General features: G+C 42.6%; 1 protein-coding gene across 3 annotated transcripts in view; it reads right to left on the bottom strand.

Moving 5' to 3' along the window:
- The window catches only part of KIAA0753 (KIAA0753 ortholog), a 56,742-nt gene that overhangs the window by 10,474 nt on the left and 27,865 nt on the right, over nt 1-18,403 (bottom strand). For 2 of the 3 annotated variants that reach the window (XM_020882850.2, XM_020882851.2), the window contains 9 exons: nt 18,193-18,359; nt 16,462-16,581; nt 15,303-15,392; nt 12,101-12,179; nt 10,959-11,042; nt 7,460-7,645; nt 5,527-5,608; nt 715-835; nt 7-231 (listed from right to left, as the gene is read on the bottom strand). In XM_020882850.2, coding sequence (XP_020738509.2) covers nt 7-231; nt 715-835; nt 5,527-5,608; nt 7,460-7,645; nt 10,959-11,042; nt 12,101-12,179; nt 15,303-15,392; nt 16,462-16,581; nt 18,193-18,359 — 1,154 coding nt within the window. The remainder of the gene's footprint in view (nt 1-6; nt 232-714; nt 836-5,526; nt 5,609-7,459; nt 7,646-10,958; nt 11,043-12,100; nt 12,180-15,302; nt 15,393-16,461; nt 16,582-18,192; nt 18,360-18,403) is intronic. The other variant, XM_070478912.1, reaches the window with a different exon arrangement.

Raw genomic sequence — 18,403 nt, 5'->3', positions numbered from 1 at the left:
ACTGACCTTTCAGCTATGAGCCATGGGTTGAAGGAGCCCACGGCCTCGTGCGCGATCACCCGCAGGTAGTGCTCGAAACGGCGGCAGTAGTCACCGATGCTATGTCGCATGGCTGGAGGGACAAAGAGGGCAGCTCGGCCTTCTGTCTGTTGAGCATCTTCTGAAAGGGAGAGAAGGGGAGCTTCTCTTTTCTCTGCTCTCTCCTCTGCTCCCACACTTTCATCCAGGGAACTGAGAGCAAATAAAAATGATGAAAGCATTCAAAATCATCTGCAAGTGCGAGTAAACTGTTAATGCATCCTGATGGTTGGACAACCAAAGGCTGACCTTTATTTCCCTTCCTCACGCTGCACCAAACCCAACATCACCACTCACTGTTTCTCCTTTACATGAACCAACCATCCTCACGGGAGGAACATCTGGACAAAAGAATTCTTAAAGCAAATCTTGCAGTAATGACCTGCAAAAGTCACCTGTGCCACTATGATGCTTTCAATCATAAAAATCAGCTGTTACTAAAGGCTCCTTAAGATGCAACACACTCAGTGCCCATCTTACAAACACACTGTTTTACTGGGCCATCTTGGAGTTTGGCAAGATCTCGGTCAAGAGAAGAATCTCTCTCTGTCTGTGGTTATCGAAGGAATGCAAAAATCTAACAAGGTCAAAGGTAACCAACTACAAATGAAATCAGATAAGCTCGTTACCACTTACGCGCCATTGCAGGGCCCTTCTAACATGATGTTCACATCTGGGTCTTTTCGAGCTGTTGTCTTTGTGATCCTGATTGGATGAGGAGAAAGAGGCCTTTCACTTACTGCTGGAAATTTTTGGTCTAGAAAAGGAGAGGCATAAAATGACTATATGTAAAGAAATGCTGGAGTAGAGATCAGAGTTGTCCTAGTGGCCAGTAACCTGTGAGGACGTTCACAGGCACGTCTCTTAAGCATAAGGGTTGAGCTGGCAGTGCAAAAGGCAGACAATGCCTTTGTTCTACCTGAAAAGGTGAATTTAAAAGTTACCAAGAAACAAAGCAATGAAGAGTTAGTTTTAAGAAATAAGGAACTTGTTTCAAAGCTTCTGTCAGCTCTGAGGTGGACTCCTTGAAGAGGCCTGTGCAAAGCCAGGTTCCATTAGGATCCACCCTCCATTCAAGGAGTCTTGAGCAGTTGGGTTTGTTTTTAACCTTTACATTATCTGATTACTGGAGAAGGGGAAAAAAACACACACCTGAACACTTGATTAGCTGATAATTTGTCTCTGAGCTTCGCTGGGAAAATCTGCATGATGATAGTCAAAACATTAACTTATTAACTATACACTGAGGCAGGCTTGACAGTTCTTTGGAGTTCTGGATTATTTATCACTTTAAACGCATTTCAGATGTAAAAAGAAAATTGCCTTCCTCTTAGGTAAGTCAAACACCTTTCTCTGACTCATGTATTTCTTTGTTTATGATTTTTTACGCACAGGAATACTGTATAGGTCCTTCCCTGGTGATCCAGAGGTTAAGAATCCAGAGGTTAAGACTCCACACTTTCAATGCAGGGGGGTGTGGGTTCGATCCCTGGTTGGGAAACTAAGATCCCACATGCTATGCAATAGTGGCCCAAATTTTTTTTTTAATTTTCAAAAATTAAAAAAAAGTATTAATAAAAAGAAATACTGCGTAAGTCAGTTTTTATAAAAATATTACTGAAAGTACAATTTTCAATTGACTTCAGAAAAGAAAGAATAAGAGATACAGATTTGACACTGCACAATTCAGAAATCACTTTAAATTTGGTTTTTGTGATGCGACTAAACATACAATCAGAATAATTAGAGACAGAGGGTTCTTATGAGGATTTCATGATTCTGGATTGAAAGTAGCCACAAATTCGTTTCAGTTCTTGGTGTTCTACAAAGCTCCTCTGAAATGCATACCTAGACTCCAGCAGAGTCAGAGATAGTGACTAATAATTTAAATTGTCCTTGAAAAAGAGAACACTTAGTCCTTGGTAAGGCTATCTTCTGCTTGATGCAACCTGACTGTGGCCAATGGCCAAGCCAACAGCGAAGCAGCTGCCCTTCAGCACTCCCCTTTCCTCTGCTTCCAAACAGAAAGATGCCCACTGATTCACTAGGCAGTGATGAGAAGGCTCCTCCCTGGGTCATGCCCCTGCTAGGTGCAGCTGGGATACTACTTAATATGATAAACCTCTCTGGCTTATCTGGGTGACATAAAGACCCTCCACAAACATCTCTAACAGGGCAGGACACAGTAGAAGTCTATGGCAGTTCACAGGAAGGAGCGAACATGAGGTGGGCCTGGAAGAATGGTTCACCTGTCGTGTGAGGATGGACACAGAAGCTGGAGTAGGGCTAGGGGAGAAAGAGAGAATGAGAGGAACAAAGAAGAGAGCTTGAAAAATTACCAGAACTGGGGCTTCCCTGGTGGCTCAGTGGTAAAGAATTCGCCTGCCAATGTAGGAGACACAGGTTCGATCCCCGATCAGGGAAGATTCCACATGCCGCGGAGCAACTAAGCCGGTACGCCACAACTACTGAGCCTGCGCTCTAGAGTCCGAGAACCTCGACCACTGAGTCCACAGGCTGCAACTACTGAAGCCGGCATGCCCCAGAGCCCTGTGCTTTGCATCTAGAGAAGTCACCACGATGGGAGAAGCTTGCCCACAACCAGAGAGTAGCCCCTGCTTGCCACCCGCGCAGCATCGAAGACCAAGCACAGCCATAAATAAATAAAACTATAAAGTGGTACACTTTAAAAACAATTACCCAAACTAAAAGGAATGAATCTCTGTTGTGTTTAGATGGCTCATTTTTCAGTCAAAATGTGACACAGGGAATACTTTTCCTAAGACAATACCCCAAACTCGTACTCTTTTAAAAAAGTGTATGTACATATGCTGCTATTATAAATCTTCTATACCCACAACTTCCTTTCCTTCTATTAATACTCACAGTACCAAAAATCCTTTAGAGGTAATGTTTAACCACATTTTATTTTCCTTCTTTCGTTGAGTAAAGTAGTAACTGATAAGCATGAGTCAAAGAGAACTTGAGTAACACTCCCCAGCCCCAACTGCGACACTGGCCTAGCAACTGCAGCCAAAATGCATATGTATGAATTTTTAAAAGTGGAAGAGAAAACTGAAAGTCTTTTCAACAAATGGTGTAAGAACAAATGGATATCCATTAGCAGGAGGAAAAAATAAACCTCAACCTCTACTTGCCTCTTAAACCAGAGGCAAGTTTTATTCAAGATGGATCACAGACCTACACATACAAGCTAAAAGCATAAAGCTTCTAGAAGAAAACAAGAGCTTTTCTTCTCAACTTGGGAATAGGCAAAGGTTTATGAGATCAAAGAAAGCCAAAACTATACAAGAAAAATTGGATAAATTAGACTTTATCAAAATTTAAAATGTTTCCTTGTAACAAAACACATTTGAGAAAATACATAAGTGAGCTACAGATGGGGGAAAACATTTGCAAACATTCACCCCCAAATATATTAGTGGCTACTGGGAAGAGGTGGGGGAGAATGAGAAGTGATTGCTAATGGAAGCTGGGATTCTTGTTAGGGTGATGAAAATGCTCTGGAATTAGACAGCAATGACATTTGCAACATTCTGTAAATACACTAAAAACAACTCAACTTTAAAAGGATGAATTTTATGGTATGTGAATTATATCTCAATAGAGCTGTTTTGAAAATAGTATATATATGGCAAAGAATTCACACCCAAATGCATGAAGAATTCCTATAATTCACACATAAAAAGACAATCCAATTTTTTTTACTGTAAAAAAAGACTTGGACACTTCATAAAGAAAAATATACAAATGACTAATAATTACCTGAAAATGTTCTAAACATCATTATTTACCAAAGAAATGACACTAAAGCCACAAAGAGATATTGCTACAGGCCCACCAGAAAGGTTATAATGAAAAAGACTTTGACAATTCAAATGTTGGCAAGGATCTCTAGCAATATGAACTCAGTGCAAGGAGTGTAAAATGGTACAGTCACTTTGGGGAAATGTTTGACAGTTTTTTATAAAGTTAGACATGTGCCTAGCCCACAATCTGACAAATCTACTCAGGTTTTTATCCAAGAGAAATGAAAACCTATGTCCATAAAAAGATTACACATGAATACACTCAGCAAATTTCTAATAGACCCAAATTTAAAAAAATCAAATGCAGATCTCCAGGCAAATAGCTAAACTAGATGTGTTACCTGTGTACAATGGAATACTACTCAGCAATAAAAGGGAATGGACACTGGTACAGTGTGGCAGGCTGAACAATGGCTCCCCAAGATGTCCAGATTCTGACCCCTGAAACCTGTGAATGTCTCTTTTATAGCAGGAGGGACTTTAAGGATCTTGAGATGGGGAAATAACCTGGATCACTGGGATGGGCCCTAAAGGTAATCAACAAGTCATTATAACAGGCAAGCAGAGGAAGATGTGACTCAGGGGAGGAGAAGGCAATGTGAAGGCAGAAGCACTCTGGAGTAATAAAGCCACAAGCCAAGGAATGCAGGCAGCCTTAGAAGCTGGAAGAAGGAACAAGCCCTGCCAATCCCTTGCTTTTAGCCCTTTGAGACATTCAGACTTCGGACCTCCAGGAATTCACTTGAGAATAAATCTGTGAGAGAATAAATTTGTTTTAAACCACTACATTTATGCTATAACTTGTTACTAACTTAAGCTTGTTACCTTAGCAATAGGAAATGAGTAATAGATAAATTATAAGACATCATGCTAAATGAAAGACAAAAGGTTAAATACATGTATGATTCCACTTATATGAAATTCCAGACTAGGCAAAATTAATCTAAAGTTAAAAAAAAAGCACAGTGGTTGGCTGGGTAGGGGGGCACTGACTGGGAAGGAGCACAGGCTGATGGAAGGAGTGTGGGTAGAAAGATGCACCCATTTGTCAAAACTCATCAAATAATACAGTTAAGATTTGTGTATTTCATTAGATGTAAATTTTATCTCAAAAGGAAAAAGAACCCTAAGTAAATATGAAGCTCTAGTTGCTGATACACAGGTTGAAATGCTTCGGTTAAGATGTACTGATGTCTGCAACTTACTCTAAAATGGATCCAAAAATAACATGAATTGATGGGTGCTCATGTGTGCTCAGTCACCTCCGACCCTTTGCAACCCCATGGACTATAGCCCGCCTGGCTCCTCTGTCAATGGGATTTCCCAGGGAAGAATACTGAATGCGTTTCATGCCCTCCTCCAAGGGGATCTTCCCAACCCAGGGATTAAACCTACGTCTCATGTCTCCTGCATTGGCAGGCGGATTCTTTACCACTGAGCCACCTGGGAAGCCTGAGAGGCTGAGGAGATAAATGATAAAGCAAATAGAGCAAGATTTTAATTGTAGAATCTAGAAGATGTATATATGAGTATCCACTGTACAATTTTTTCCAACTTTTCTGTACGTGTGAAATTTTTCAGAGTACAATGTAGAGGGAAAAAGTGGGGGAACACTCACCATTTTTTTCTTCTTGCATCCAAAAGTGAGGATCGGTATATACAATTTTATTATATCTTTGGCGAACTGTCTCCTGGTATTTCTTTGGGAAAAAAAAAAAAAAAGATTAATCTGTGAGGAAAAAAATTAGTTTCATTACAAACCAGAGACTAGTAAGGTTATAATAGTCCAGCAGACATTTGATACAGACACATCGCCAGAAAACAGGCACCTCCCAGGCCATTGGTTAGCTCATGAGGGGAAGTGTAAAATAAAATGAGGCAATTAACCTATACTAATTAATCTAATCTGGACCAGCACTGCCCACTAGAATCTGAATTGATGACGGAAATGTTCTATTTTTGTCCTGTCCAATGTACTAGCCACTAACTATTGACCACTGGAAATGCAGTAATGTATTTAATTTTAACTGGTTTACATTAAATGGCCACATGTGTAAATGGCCACATATGTAAACAGCCGTGTATGTGGCTACAGACTACCATTTAGGACACTTCAGGTCTAGACAGTTACCCCCAAGAAGGGGAAATCAGTTACAAGACTAGGATAAACTACACAGTTTTAAATTGTCAAAAACCAACGAAATGTTGTCTTGCCTATTATGTTTTTAGTTTAGCAGCAAAGCCAAAATGAGATTTCATCAAGGTGGAGTTAAAATGAAAATTCTAAGCTAGGAGTCAGGGACCTGGATTCTCAGCCCAACTCTGGTGGGAATTTTTGAGTGGCCTTGGCCATGTCACTCACTGCCTTACTGTGTCTCAATTTCCTCCTCAGAACCATCCAGGGGTTGGCTTGCATAATGTCTGAGGTCTAGAATTCTCTGAGAAGAGCATTCTAAAGTAGCATCAGGGGAATTAAGAAAGGTAAAGTTATCTGAGGTTTGCCAGGATCCAATGGGAGGAGAGCAGAACAGGCAATTGGGCAGCATTTACAAGCTGAGGGGTGAAGAAGTTGTCGGTCCCATTTGTAGGACTGGACTCTGGCCCAGCGTTTTTGGTATCGCATATCAATGATGAGTTACGGGTCAGGTAGTATACAGACACTTCGTACCTATTGTGTCCTTAAAAACACCCTCACTTAATTAAAAAAGACACATGTACTCCAGGGTTCATTGTAGCACTATTTACAATAGCCAGGACATGGAAGCAACCTAGATGCCCATCGACAGATGAATGGATAAAGAAATTGTGGTGTTTTATAAATATATATATATATAAATATATATATATACAGTGTGTGTGTGTGTGTGTGTGTGTGTGTATACACACACACACACACACACACACAATGGAATATCACTCAGCCATAAAAAGGAATGAATTTAAGTCAGTTCTAGTGAGGGGGATGAACCTAAAGCCTGTTATACAGAGTGAAGTAAGTCAGAAAGAGAAAAACAAATACCATATATTAACACATTTATATATATATAGGGAATCTAGAAAAATGGTGCTGACAGGAATGGACACGGGGGTAAGGAGAGGGTGAGACGACTTGAGAGAGCAGTACTGACATCTATGCCCTACCAAGTATAAAACAGACATCCAGTGGGAAGCTGCTGTATAACACAGGGAGCTCAACCCAGTGCTCTGTGATGACCTAAAGGGGTGGGACGGGGTGGGGGTGGCAGGGAGGTTCAAGAGGGAGGAGACATATGTCTACTTATGATTCACTTTGTTGTATGGCAGAAACCAACACAACACTGTAAACCAATTATCCTTCAATTAAAAAATAAATTTAAAAAAGAACAAAAACACCCCACTTATCAGAAAGTATGTGACTTTACGAAGGCTGCACATTTGGCTGACAGCCGAGATGGGATTTAAACTGAGGACCAGGTAACTTTGATGTTTTAAGCTACAGAATCATGAGGAGGAGCTGTGCTCGACAGAAGCCAGCCTGCAGCAGCTAACCAGAGCTGGCTCCTGCAACCTACTTCCATTTCCTCCATTCGGAGCATCATGGTCTCCAGGTTCGGGCTGTCCTTGCCGTCCCCCAAGGTGGCTAAGGCATCAGACTCCCAGATCTTAGAGTGAGTCATGGACCAATGCTCGTGAGTGGTATCTTCCAAAAAACCATCCAGCTGATGAATGTTACTGGATTCACCATCAACAGCTGTAGCCTGTGAAACAAGCGAAGGGGATGGAAAGGCAATACGAAAATATCATGAGACTTAAATATGAACCCTGATCACGCAAACCTACTGTGAGATGATACAACAGGCAGTTTCTACACTAAATCTAGCCTCTCCTAAGTCAGTAAACATTGACAGCAGGACATCAGAACAGTCAAGACAGTTTCTACCACAGTCATTTCAATAGTTGCATTAATCGAGTAACACCATTAATGTCCATGAAAATTATTGTTACTAGCTGTTTTGCCAGCTGGTAAAGCAAGTATCTGCTTTGTGCTAGACTCAGAAGAATGTCCAATACTGCACATGTCATGGGGCTTCCCTGGTAGCTCAGTTGGTAAAGAATCCACCTGCAATGCAGGAGATCCTGGTTCAATTCCTGGGTCAGGAAGCTCTCCTAGAAGGGCACAGCAACCCACTCCAGTATTTTTGCCTGGAGAATCCCCATGGACACAGGAGCCTGGCGGGCTACAGTCCATGGGGTCGCAAAGAGTCGGACACAACTGAATGACTAAGCATACAGCACATGTCATATTCTCCAGAGGACACACCTACACTGTTCTCTTTCACTTCAGTGCTTTGTAAAAGCATCTGTTCACAACATCACAGGTGATGATTCTTGTTTCTGTTTGAGACTTTCTACCATTAACCTGAGGGCTTCCCTGGTTGCTCAGACAGTAAAGAATCCGCCTGCAATGCGGGAGGCCTGGGTTCAATCCCTGGGTTGGGAAGAGCCCCTGGAGGAGGGCATGGCAACCCACTCCAGTATTCTTGCCTGGAGGATCCTCACGGACAGAGAAGCCTGGTGGGCTACAGTCCATGGGGTTGCAAAGAGTCGGACACAACTGAGTGACTAAGCATAGCACAGCACCCCTAACCTGGAAGAGTTTCACCGGCCTTTCTTGACTTTGTATCCTTTACATTCAAAAAGCACTTTACAGCTTGCAAAGCATTTTTATATGTGTTGTATTTCTGTTGATTCTAATATGTGTCTATAATCTGCTCTGAAAGAGGCTTTTTAACAAAGAATGTCTGCTGGGGAAATGATCATATCAGGCTCTGGAAGGAGACATTTCTGGGACCCAAACCTGGTTCTGCCACTGATATGCCTCAAAGTGGGGGCAAGTATACTTAACCTCTCTAGGCCTCAATCCTCTGGTTTATAATATGGAAATAATGACCCTACATTTCAGAGTTACAAGGATTATATGAGCACTTGTACACTGGAACACTTTAAAAATAGTGATTGGCATGAAGAACAGTTACCGCCATAGTAATTTTTAAAACCTTTTAACGGTTTACAGAAGAAAATACATTAATGACCAACAAAGAAATGTTCAACCTTGGCCAAAGTTAAAGAAATAAAAATCAGCTGAATAGCCAATACAATAAAATTACCAAGAAATCTAGAGTTAACTAAACCAGTAATGCAGGTCTGGTTAATTAAGATGTATGTATCTGTTATTTTCATACTTAATGTTTAAAGAATCAAATATCAAGAATCCCATGAAATAAGGAAGGACACAATGAGCTGATATGAAAAGATCACCAAAATATAAAGAAAGAAGCTTTATACAGATGAGCACACGGTACCCATTGGTGGGGAGATTTTACTTTTTACATGATACTTTTCCTGAATTGTTTGCCTTTTTAGCCAGGTACAGCTTTTAATTAAAGGAAAACCTTACACATTGTGGAAAAATGTATTTCATGCGCAAGTTCAGTTAATGACAATAGTAGCAGCAGGAGACAAATATGCCATGATGGCACCCTCCCAAAATCTATTTCCTGACACCAGGGATCATCCTGTCTGCAAGCAAATCTACTGAGAGCTACAGCTGATGTGCAAAGTGTAGCAAACGTCTCCTCCCTTTGAGAGATGAGAATTCTGGGTATCTGGGATCAAGGTCCCACAGCTCTTTTATAAGTTAACACAGCAAAATATCTCATTTTTAACTTCATCATGCCAACTTCAACAAGTTTGTTTCTATTCAGTTATTTATAAACACTGACCCTCAATGGTGCTGCCTGGGAAACTCTTGTGTGGTGATGCTGAAGTTTAACAGCAGCTGAGAATGGTAAATACTGGACAGAGTGACTTTACCTTTTTAAGAAATTGTATTAAGGCCCATTTAATGCCTACAGGACAGTTCTCATGTACAAGGCTGATCATTTCTAGTAATACTCAAACATGTCTACTTCACTGACAGCATTTATGACCATTTCATTTCTCTTTCCTATGAAAATACCGCATGAATTGCCTCCCTAGATGAGAGGCGAGTCTCATACTTTTCTAGGGAAAAAGGTATCACTGGTGGCTCTGAAGTACAAAAGACAGAGGCATTGCGCACTTGGTCTATAAGAGCCAGATGCAGGGTTTCAGCTTCCAGTCTCAGATGCCTCACCTCGCATGAGATTCTGTCATAAAATACTGGAACAATAAAATTACAACTGCAAAAATTACAAAAATATGCCAAAACTAAACTATTGCTTAATGATTAGAACTGGGATACATCCTTGGAATCTATCATCTTCCTGTTCCTCAGGTCATTGGGCTGGTGGAGCTGCATTCCAATTTCCTTCTCACTCTGAGACCGTCACCCTTGCTCAGCCCTTCACTTGCTCTGAACACAGAAAGCAGTAACTTCTCTCCGCCCTCCATGAAGAGCCACCGGAGGCAGGCTGCATCTTCCTGTCCCTAGCCGAGGTAGAAGGGCAGGGAGAACAACATTCCCACAAACGGTGAACACACGTCCTCCAGAGGAAGAGCACAAGGTGGACAACCACATGCTAGGTTTTCATTTTTCTCAAACATTATCATTTGTTCCTGGGCCACCTTTTGTCTCTGCCAGGCCAGATACTGGTCATTACTAGGCACTCAAAACAAGCTTGCCTAACAATACATATTGGGCCCTCAGCATAAAGGAAATTAGGCCAGTAAGGAGCAAAACTAGGCTGAATGACAGGAAATGAGGGCAGTCATTCTTCTGCCGCGGGCCATCAACATTCAGGCTCATGTAGTCTACCCACACTCTGTCACTGGGAGGAAAGGAAAGAGCTGCTGACAAAAACCTGTGGCTCGAAAGCTTTCTGTGAGCTGTTCACAGGCTCATCTAAGTCATAATGCTAAAGATACACTGTAAGCATTAACATGCCAAATGTGAAAGATGACCTACACCCTACGGAGTGGGACAGTCTAGTGTCTGTAGGGTGATCTGTGTATCATTTTTCCTTATACCCGAGGACATTATCATGTAATAATCCCAGTGTCAGTCCAGAACGCCAGCCCCACCACACGCACCTCCTCTGCAGGCTGGGCTGTCATTGTGATTTCTGATGGCCGATCCTTCAAATGAGTATCTACTTCCAGAGAAGAATTGACTCTCTATTAAAACAGACAAGCACACTCATGAATTATGAAAATTTACAACCCATATTAGTACAAATGAATTCTGCTCCCAGAATAACTTCTGTGTGGAACTGTTCATCAGTTTTAGCTATATTAGGCTTTCTGTAGAAATTTAAGCACTCTGTCTTCATGAAAATAAATGCCATGTGCTGGTCTTGGCTTTCTGCCCCTCTTCTTCCCTCAATTTTGAAAATGTTTTCAGAGTAGCTGTGTGTTTTTGTGCAATTACTCAACTTCTCTGTTCCAGTTTCCTCAATGACAAAAAAAGGAGGTTGGATGGTTTGGCCTCTATGAACCCTCCCGGTTCTATACTCCTGAGATTTCCATGGACTCTAAAAATGATTTAACATGTCTCAGACCAAGAGATAGAGAAGTTTAGTGCTTATTCAGTGACCCAGAATGTTGTTCACTCCATTTAAGATTTCAGTGCTTTTCCATGGTTTCATCTAGTCACATGAACAAGAGCGTTCCTATTTACAGGATGGATTTACAGGGTCTGGCCATAACATTCAGCTCACTGCTCAGAGGAGGATGGCAAAACCTACTGGTGATGCTCTGTACAATTTCACCTTGAAAAAAGCACTAATTTGTGCACAGAAGCTGTCCTAACATTTCTCTCCTCTGGAAAAAATACAGTAAATCATTCCAGATCACTGAGGTGAAAGAACACGAAATTAAGAGTGGAAGCAGTGAACTGAACACTAACACCACCAACAGCTTTATTTGATTAGGAACATAAATTGCAATCGAAACTTATTCCCCAAATGAAAATCTCACCTTTCATAAAAGTGACACTTTCTCTCTCCTCCCCCATCTTGAACCCTCACCCACAAAGGAAGGAAGACACATCAGTAGTGTGGGTGCCCGAAAGGGGCCCTAGAAGCACTGTGCCCATACCATGAAGCACAAGAAGCAATGTAGCTGCTGGCTGCCAGACAGACACACAGCCCTGCAAAGGGTCAGTGTGACCTCTGGGGCAACACTTTTTATTCGAGAGCTTCCAAAAGGCAAGCATATGGGATGAACTAGATTACCTGGGCCTTGGCCAGGAGAGGCTTCAAACGCTCCAGAACTGCCTTCTCTACCTTGTCTGCTAACTGGGTGGTGGAAACACTATTTAGAAATAAAATTGAAAATTAAAATCAAAAGCAAGAAAATATCCTATTGTGCACATTTATTTACCACCCCAGGCGAAGGGAAATCGAATGATTATAAAACCACAGTGCTGTTCTAATTTTCACACAAGATCCCGGGGGATCTTGTTAAATGTAGATTCTGATGCGACTGGCCTGAGGGAGGCCTGAGAGTCTGTATTTCCAACAAGCTCTCAGGTGATGTGATACTGCTGGTCCTGACCCCAGCTTTGAGGACAAAGGCTGAGATAACATCTGAAGAAGTATATTAGGCTCTGAGTCCATTTAGAAAGAATAATGGCTGCCTTGAAATGACTAAAGAGGGCACAAGACACAACAAATGAAACTAATTTTGTTCCCTCCCAAACCCCACAATAACAGAATCAGACATAAACTCACAATGACAAGGCAGGGGAAACGGTGCTAGAAACTCAAGGACGAAAGTGGTAAGTAACTTACCAGACTAAGAGGGCTGAATTCTAGGGTTGTGATGGGCAAAGCCTAGGACTCACACAATTTGCACTGCTGACTTAAGAGGCTCAAGACTGGGAGCACGAGTACCCCGAGGCCTACGGGTGGCCTGGGAGGAGGTGGCTTAACCATAAAAGACAAGAGTCAGATGATATTTGAGAAGTTAGGGCCCTAGGTCCCTTCCTTCACATACTGGACCATGGCCTCTCCATGGCCTCTCCGCAACTCTGAGAGAAGATGGGTTGGTTGCTCAATCTCTTGACTCCTCAGGGGATGCCAACTGCACTGAGACTGTAGGTGCCTTACTGAAAAGAGGGATGTATGGATGTGAGCTGAATGCCTAGGGATAAGATTTACAGACTCCTGACCACCTCAGCTCCAAGGACACACAGGTCCTCACCCTCCAGGCAGCAGATCAAAAGACTCATCTCTGGAGAGCGTGGCACACCCCAAAGGAAAGACCTAAAGACCTGCATGACGGTCCTTAACCAACAGTTCACCCAGATGACCCTAGTGTAAAGATCAAGGTCAATAATCCTTTCATCGGATGGTGCTAGACTAGCCAGATATCCACAAGGAAAACAATCAACCCTGATAAGCATTTCATCTCACACACAGAAATTAATTAAAAATGGGATCACAGATATAAAAATTAAAACTGAAACTAAAAAGCATTTTAGAAGAAAATATAGAATATCCTTGAAACTTCAGCACTGGTCATGATTACTTAGTTCATAGAAAAGATTAACTGTAAAATGAAAAAACTGCTAAGTTGATCTTAATCAAAATTTGAAACTTCTTGTCTTCAAAAGATCCCATTAAGAAAATACATAGGCAAGCCACAGGACTGGGAGAAAATATTTGCTGCACATATTCTGAAAGGGGCCTCAAATCCAGAACATATTTTTTGAAACTCTTAAAAATCAGTAATTATAAAAACAATAAAAAATGGACAAAAAACTTGAATAAACACATCACAATAAGCACTACCAAGTGTTCATCATCATTAGACTTCAAGGAACTGCAAAGTAAAATCCCAGTGAGATACCACCATGCTCTCACCAAAATTTTAAAAATCGTATATTACCACATGTCAGCTGGGATGCAGAAAAACTAGAAGGGAACTCCTGTACTAACTAACAATGGAAAACAACCCAGAGGTTAATTCACAAGAGGATGGATACACAGGCTGTGGATATGTGTATGTGAACAGTCATGCGATGGAATACTACTGGGTAACAAAACGAAACACTACACAAGGCAGCCCACTGCCCCCTGACCAGGCCTCCTCTGGAGGTCCATTGCACCTGGTTCATCTCCAGATGCCCCAAATGTGGTAAGCCCTACCTTTGCCAGGACTCATTCATGATCTATAAACTTTCTGGATGGGCGCCTAAAAAGTCCCAGGAAGTTTAGGAAGGACCCTGCACAGCCTGCTTTCCCTGGGAATCCTCATCTAATCCCAGCAGCACTGCCTTTCCAGGTTTGGGCCTGCTTCTGAGCTGTCCAGATGAAACAATATGCCATTAAGGACACACACAAGGGTAACAGATTTATGAATACAAGTAATGAAAAGATGAAGACAAGAATCAGGACAGTGGTGAGCTCTGGGGAGAAAGAAGGGGCTGCAACTGAGGAGGGACCCGCAGGGAGTTTGAGAGTAGGGGTGCTGACCCCTCTCTTGGTTTGGGGGTGGTACTGGTTCACGACACTCACCCTCTAACAAAAGGGCCACAGCCCTTCTAACCTGGGAGTGGACACTCTCTCATGACTGGTGACAGAATGCACAGCTATGTCAATGAGGGTTCTGTTCACGTGACTTCAGGGTGACTCATTATCAGAGTGAGACAGATGAGCCAACTGCAGCAGTAACAACTAAGCCTGCTCAAGAACTTCTTCGTGCCTGGATTCAGGTGGTGACACTCTTGGGGGTAAATGGGAAAAGCAACCTCACTTGAAAACCTTATACTGTGCTGAAGCTAATGTGTGAAAAAGAAGTATCCTAGCAGACTGCACATCTACGCCCCACCTGGCCAGCAGACAAGCACCTCCAAGGGAAACAACAGACGTAACACTGATCTTTCAGATAAAACTCCCCCTAAACTGTAGATATCATTCAAACTGCACGCAAAAGAAATACTTCCTTGAAAAAATACTGTGCAAAATACACGCAGACATGCAGATATTCATTCATTCACTGGTGAGGTCAGGCCCACACAGTCCAGGATGGTGGTGAAATTGTCCGGACCAATGTAAGAATAGGCAAGCATGCACCACCCTTCAGAAGCAAACACATATCTCAGTTTCTGACACCTATCCCTTTCTCCAGTTTTCAGCTCATTCAATTCCTTTGTTCTTCTGGAAGTTTCAGCATCAAGCCAATGGAGCCTAAAGGATGCTATCACAGAGTCATCCCAACTCTCCTCAAACCAGCCAGGACTCCCAGGGGCTCCTGTCTGAGCTCCACTGTTGGCTTCTTAGGTGACTTCAAAGAACTTTAAGCAGTCTGACGGACAACAGACATGAGAAGTGTGACTACACCACAAAACAATCGCAACAAGTTGTAAAAATAGCTAGATGATATAAAATAGGCCTGCTGTGTTTTACTCTACCTCAGAAAACAGTCAGTTACCTCTGTTTTTGCATTTTGTCCATTTGTTCGGCTTTTAATTCTTCTAATTCCTTCAATCTTTTGGAAGTTTCAGCATCCAGCCAAGCGAGTCTAGCAGAGAATACAAAAGTCAGGCCAATTTCGCCTCAACCTGCAGGTGTCATTACCGCATAAACAGACCAGGAGTCAGGACCCCGCAGAGTGCCCATCTTGGCTCCATCAAAGACTCAGGAGGTAACTCAGTCTCTGGGCCAGTGAAGCTCTAGGTGTAACGTTCCATGTAAAAAGACATTTACCCGCAAGAGCATTCCTGGTTAGCGTGCAGTGCCACAAAAACCTGGCCACAAATAATCTCAAGAAAACTAGCCTTTGCTGCAATTAGGACTTCTTGCTCAGCTGTAAAACAAAGCTGCTGCTCTATCTTCCAGCTCAGACAAAGAAATGGGCTCCCAGGAGGGCCCCCAACGCAGAGTGAAGTCAAATAAACACAGAAAGGAAAAGCTAACTCAGAACGACCTTAATGTATGTGTTAGGGCTTGATGCTTTCAGCCCAGGATAGTGAACAGTATCAAGTTATCTAATGGTCCACTTTCACTCTGGCTTCCCCATAACTGCAAGAACAATTCCAGCCAAATGAATGCAGGTGACCTGTTTTCACTGCTCTCCTGTCATGGAATGGCCTCACCTCATCACCCCCTACTTAAAGCCTATTCTTCAAGTCCTAATTGATTTTCCATCTCCCTCCAAGAAGCTCAGATCTCTGCAGAGGTGTCCTGTCTACCTTCTGAACTCTGTCAGCATTTAACACTTCAGGTCTCAGGGGACACACAACTTTCTATCTTATAGTCAGTAACATGTCCTCCCTGTTGACTATAAGTAAGCAGGGGCTGGGAATCTGTCTTTTTTGCCCACCCCCCCAGTCCCCCGAAAAGGTCTCCAAAGAGCTCACAACTGTACCAAAACAAGCAACTAGTAGACAACTGAAACGCACGTAATTTTTGAATGAATTAGGCAAGGAATCAAAGAGGGGCTCACTGTCTAAGCTGCATAATTTGACAGGAAAGTTTAGTAACTTCCATTTTATATAGCCAACTTTATACATGGGCAAAAGAAGAGCTCGCTTTAGAATTCCATTTGAAAGGGGGCCCATTTCAAAGATCTGACAAACGCCAGCACAAACCTCACTGCTTCGTGTTCAACAGCACCTCTCAACCGACTGTCCTCTTGTGTATCTTCCTGCTGGAGAGATTGTTCTTTGGTGGTATCTTTTGGGCTGGATTTCACCTTGAGCCAGGCAGCACTGCAAAACAAGGAAAACTTACACCTTTGTAACCATTCCCTCCACATCCGATGACTCATAAAAGGTGCCAGCTCAGAAAAGACAAGAGCGACACAGTACTGGTGATCTACAGGGGGGGCTCTATATTGGAAGCTGAATGTGAAGCAGAGTGACAGCATCCAGGATTCAGGCTCGGTGTCAAAGAAGAGAAGTCCCTTTTTGCTTCATAGAAGCAATCACTATTTTAAATGAAAAAACAACTGTCAACTACAGAATAAATAGCTGAAATTCAACAAAACCCTGTTCTAATATACAGATTTGGGTCACTAATTATATTTCACGTTACACAGCAACTTTGTGCCTTTTATCAGGTCTAATACAGCACTTTGAACCCAAAAGCCTTCCCCCTTACCTCCCCTATCTACCACATGTACACTCTAGAAGACAGTGCATTGTATATTTGCTTTGCAATATAAACTCCAACCAACTTCTGTTTTCATGAGCTTACCAACTGAATTCACATCTCTACACTACTACATACATAAAAATAGCGAATTAAGAGCACAGAAATAAATCAAAGAAGCACATATATTATGAAATCAGAAGACCTGATTTTAGTCTCAGCTCTGCAAGGCATTAGATTCTCTGCACAGTTTCTTCACCTTTAAAGTGAAAGCTGATAAATAAGCATAACCATCCACTGAGAATCACTCAGTCTTCAGGGGACCCCATCCCACCAAGCTCCTCACCACATCTCCTGCCGGCCTAAGGAGTGGGATCCTTCACGTCACCTACCTTCTCGCTCGCTCTCCTCCTCACGTGACTGCTTGTGCTGCCTTCCCGTGACTGTCCTAGCTCCTGGTCCTTCCCACTGTGCTCTGAGAAGCCCCGTCCGTGGTGCATGAACCCCATGTTTAACCAATTCCCTGAAGCCTGGTCTCTGTGCCCCTGACGGACAACGCCCTTCCCCAGCTCTGCAGAAGACCGGGCCCTCATTCTCTATGTGCTGTGAGTAAGGGTGCTGCTGCTACGGCTAAGTTGCTTCACGACCCCATGGACTGAAGTCTACCAGACTCCTCTGTCCCTGGGATCTTCCAGACAAGAGTACTGGAGTGGGTTGCCATTGCCTTCTCCTGAGTAAGGGTGACAAGGCAGTGATGTCAGCTCTATCCTAACTGTCTTCTGCATCAGGACAGCATCTATGAGGCTTGTACGGTTTTATAATTCATGTTGTCTTGACTTGGACTAGGAATTATTTTTAAGCATTCATTCAGCAAAGATTTACTAAATGCCTACTAAGATTGACTATATCCGGCACTGTACATTCAGATATAGGGCACAGTTCCCAGCCTCAAGTAACCAGGATCTACTGGGTGTGGAGGCGAGTGAAGAGCAGCCTTCAAAGTCCACAGGGTACTGGAGTGACCTGTGGGAGCTATCTACCCACCGTTAGGTAGGAAAAGGGAACCAATGGGCTTCCAGTCAAAGACATTTCATGTATTCCCATCCAAATGAGCTTTTTTCCTTAAAGGGGACTAGGGCCACTGCTTCATTTGCTCTAAGCAATAGGTCACCTTTGATCTGTGGAGGAAAAGTAAAATCACATACCTGAATGCTTGAATTTTTACATACCATTTAGGAGATGCTGGTGGGGATGTGGGGTTTGGAGGTATCCAAGGAGTCCTACTGTCTTTCACAGGCTGTTGGTTCACTTTTAATCTGGAGGAGACTGTTGTCCTTTGCAGCCTGCTTTTGCTGTAAGAGGGGACTGGTCTACTTTTTTCAGTTTTGCGGAGTCCCTGCAAGAGATAAGTATGAATTATAAAGCCAAATGGATAGCAAA

This window comes from Odocoileus virginianus, chromosome 17 (assembly GCF_023699985.2).
Source record: "Odocoileus virginianus isolate 20LAN1187 ecotype Illinois chromosome 17, Ovbor_1.2, whole genome shotgun sequence".
NCBI lineage: Eukaryota > Metazoa > Chordata > Mammalia > Artiodactyla > Cervidae > Odocoileus > Odocoileus virginianus.
This window is presented reverse-complemented; position numbering and strand designations above follow the sequence as displayed.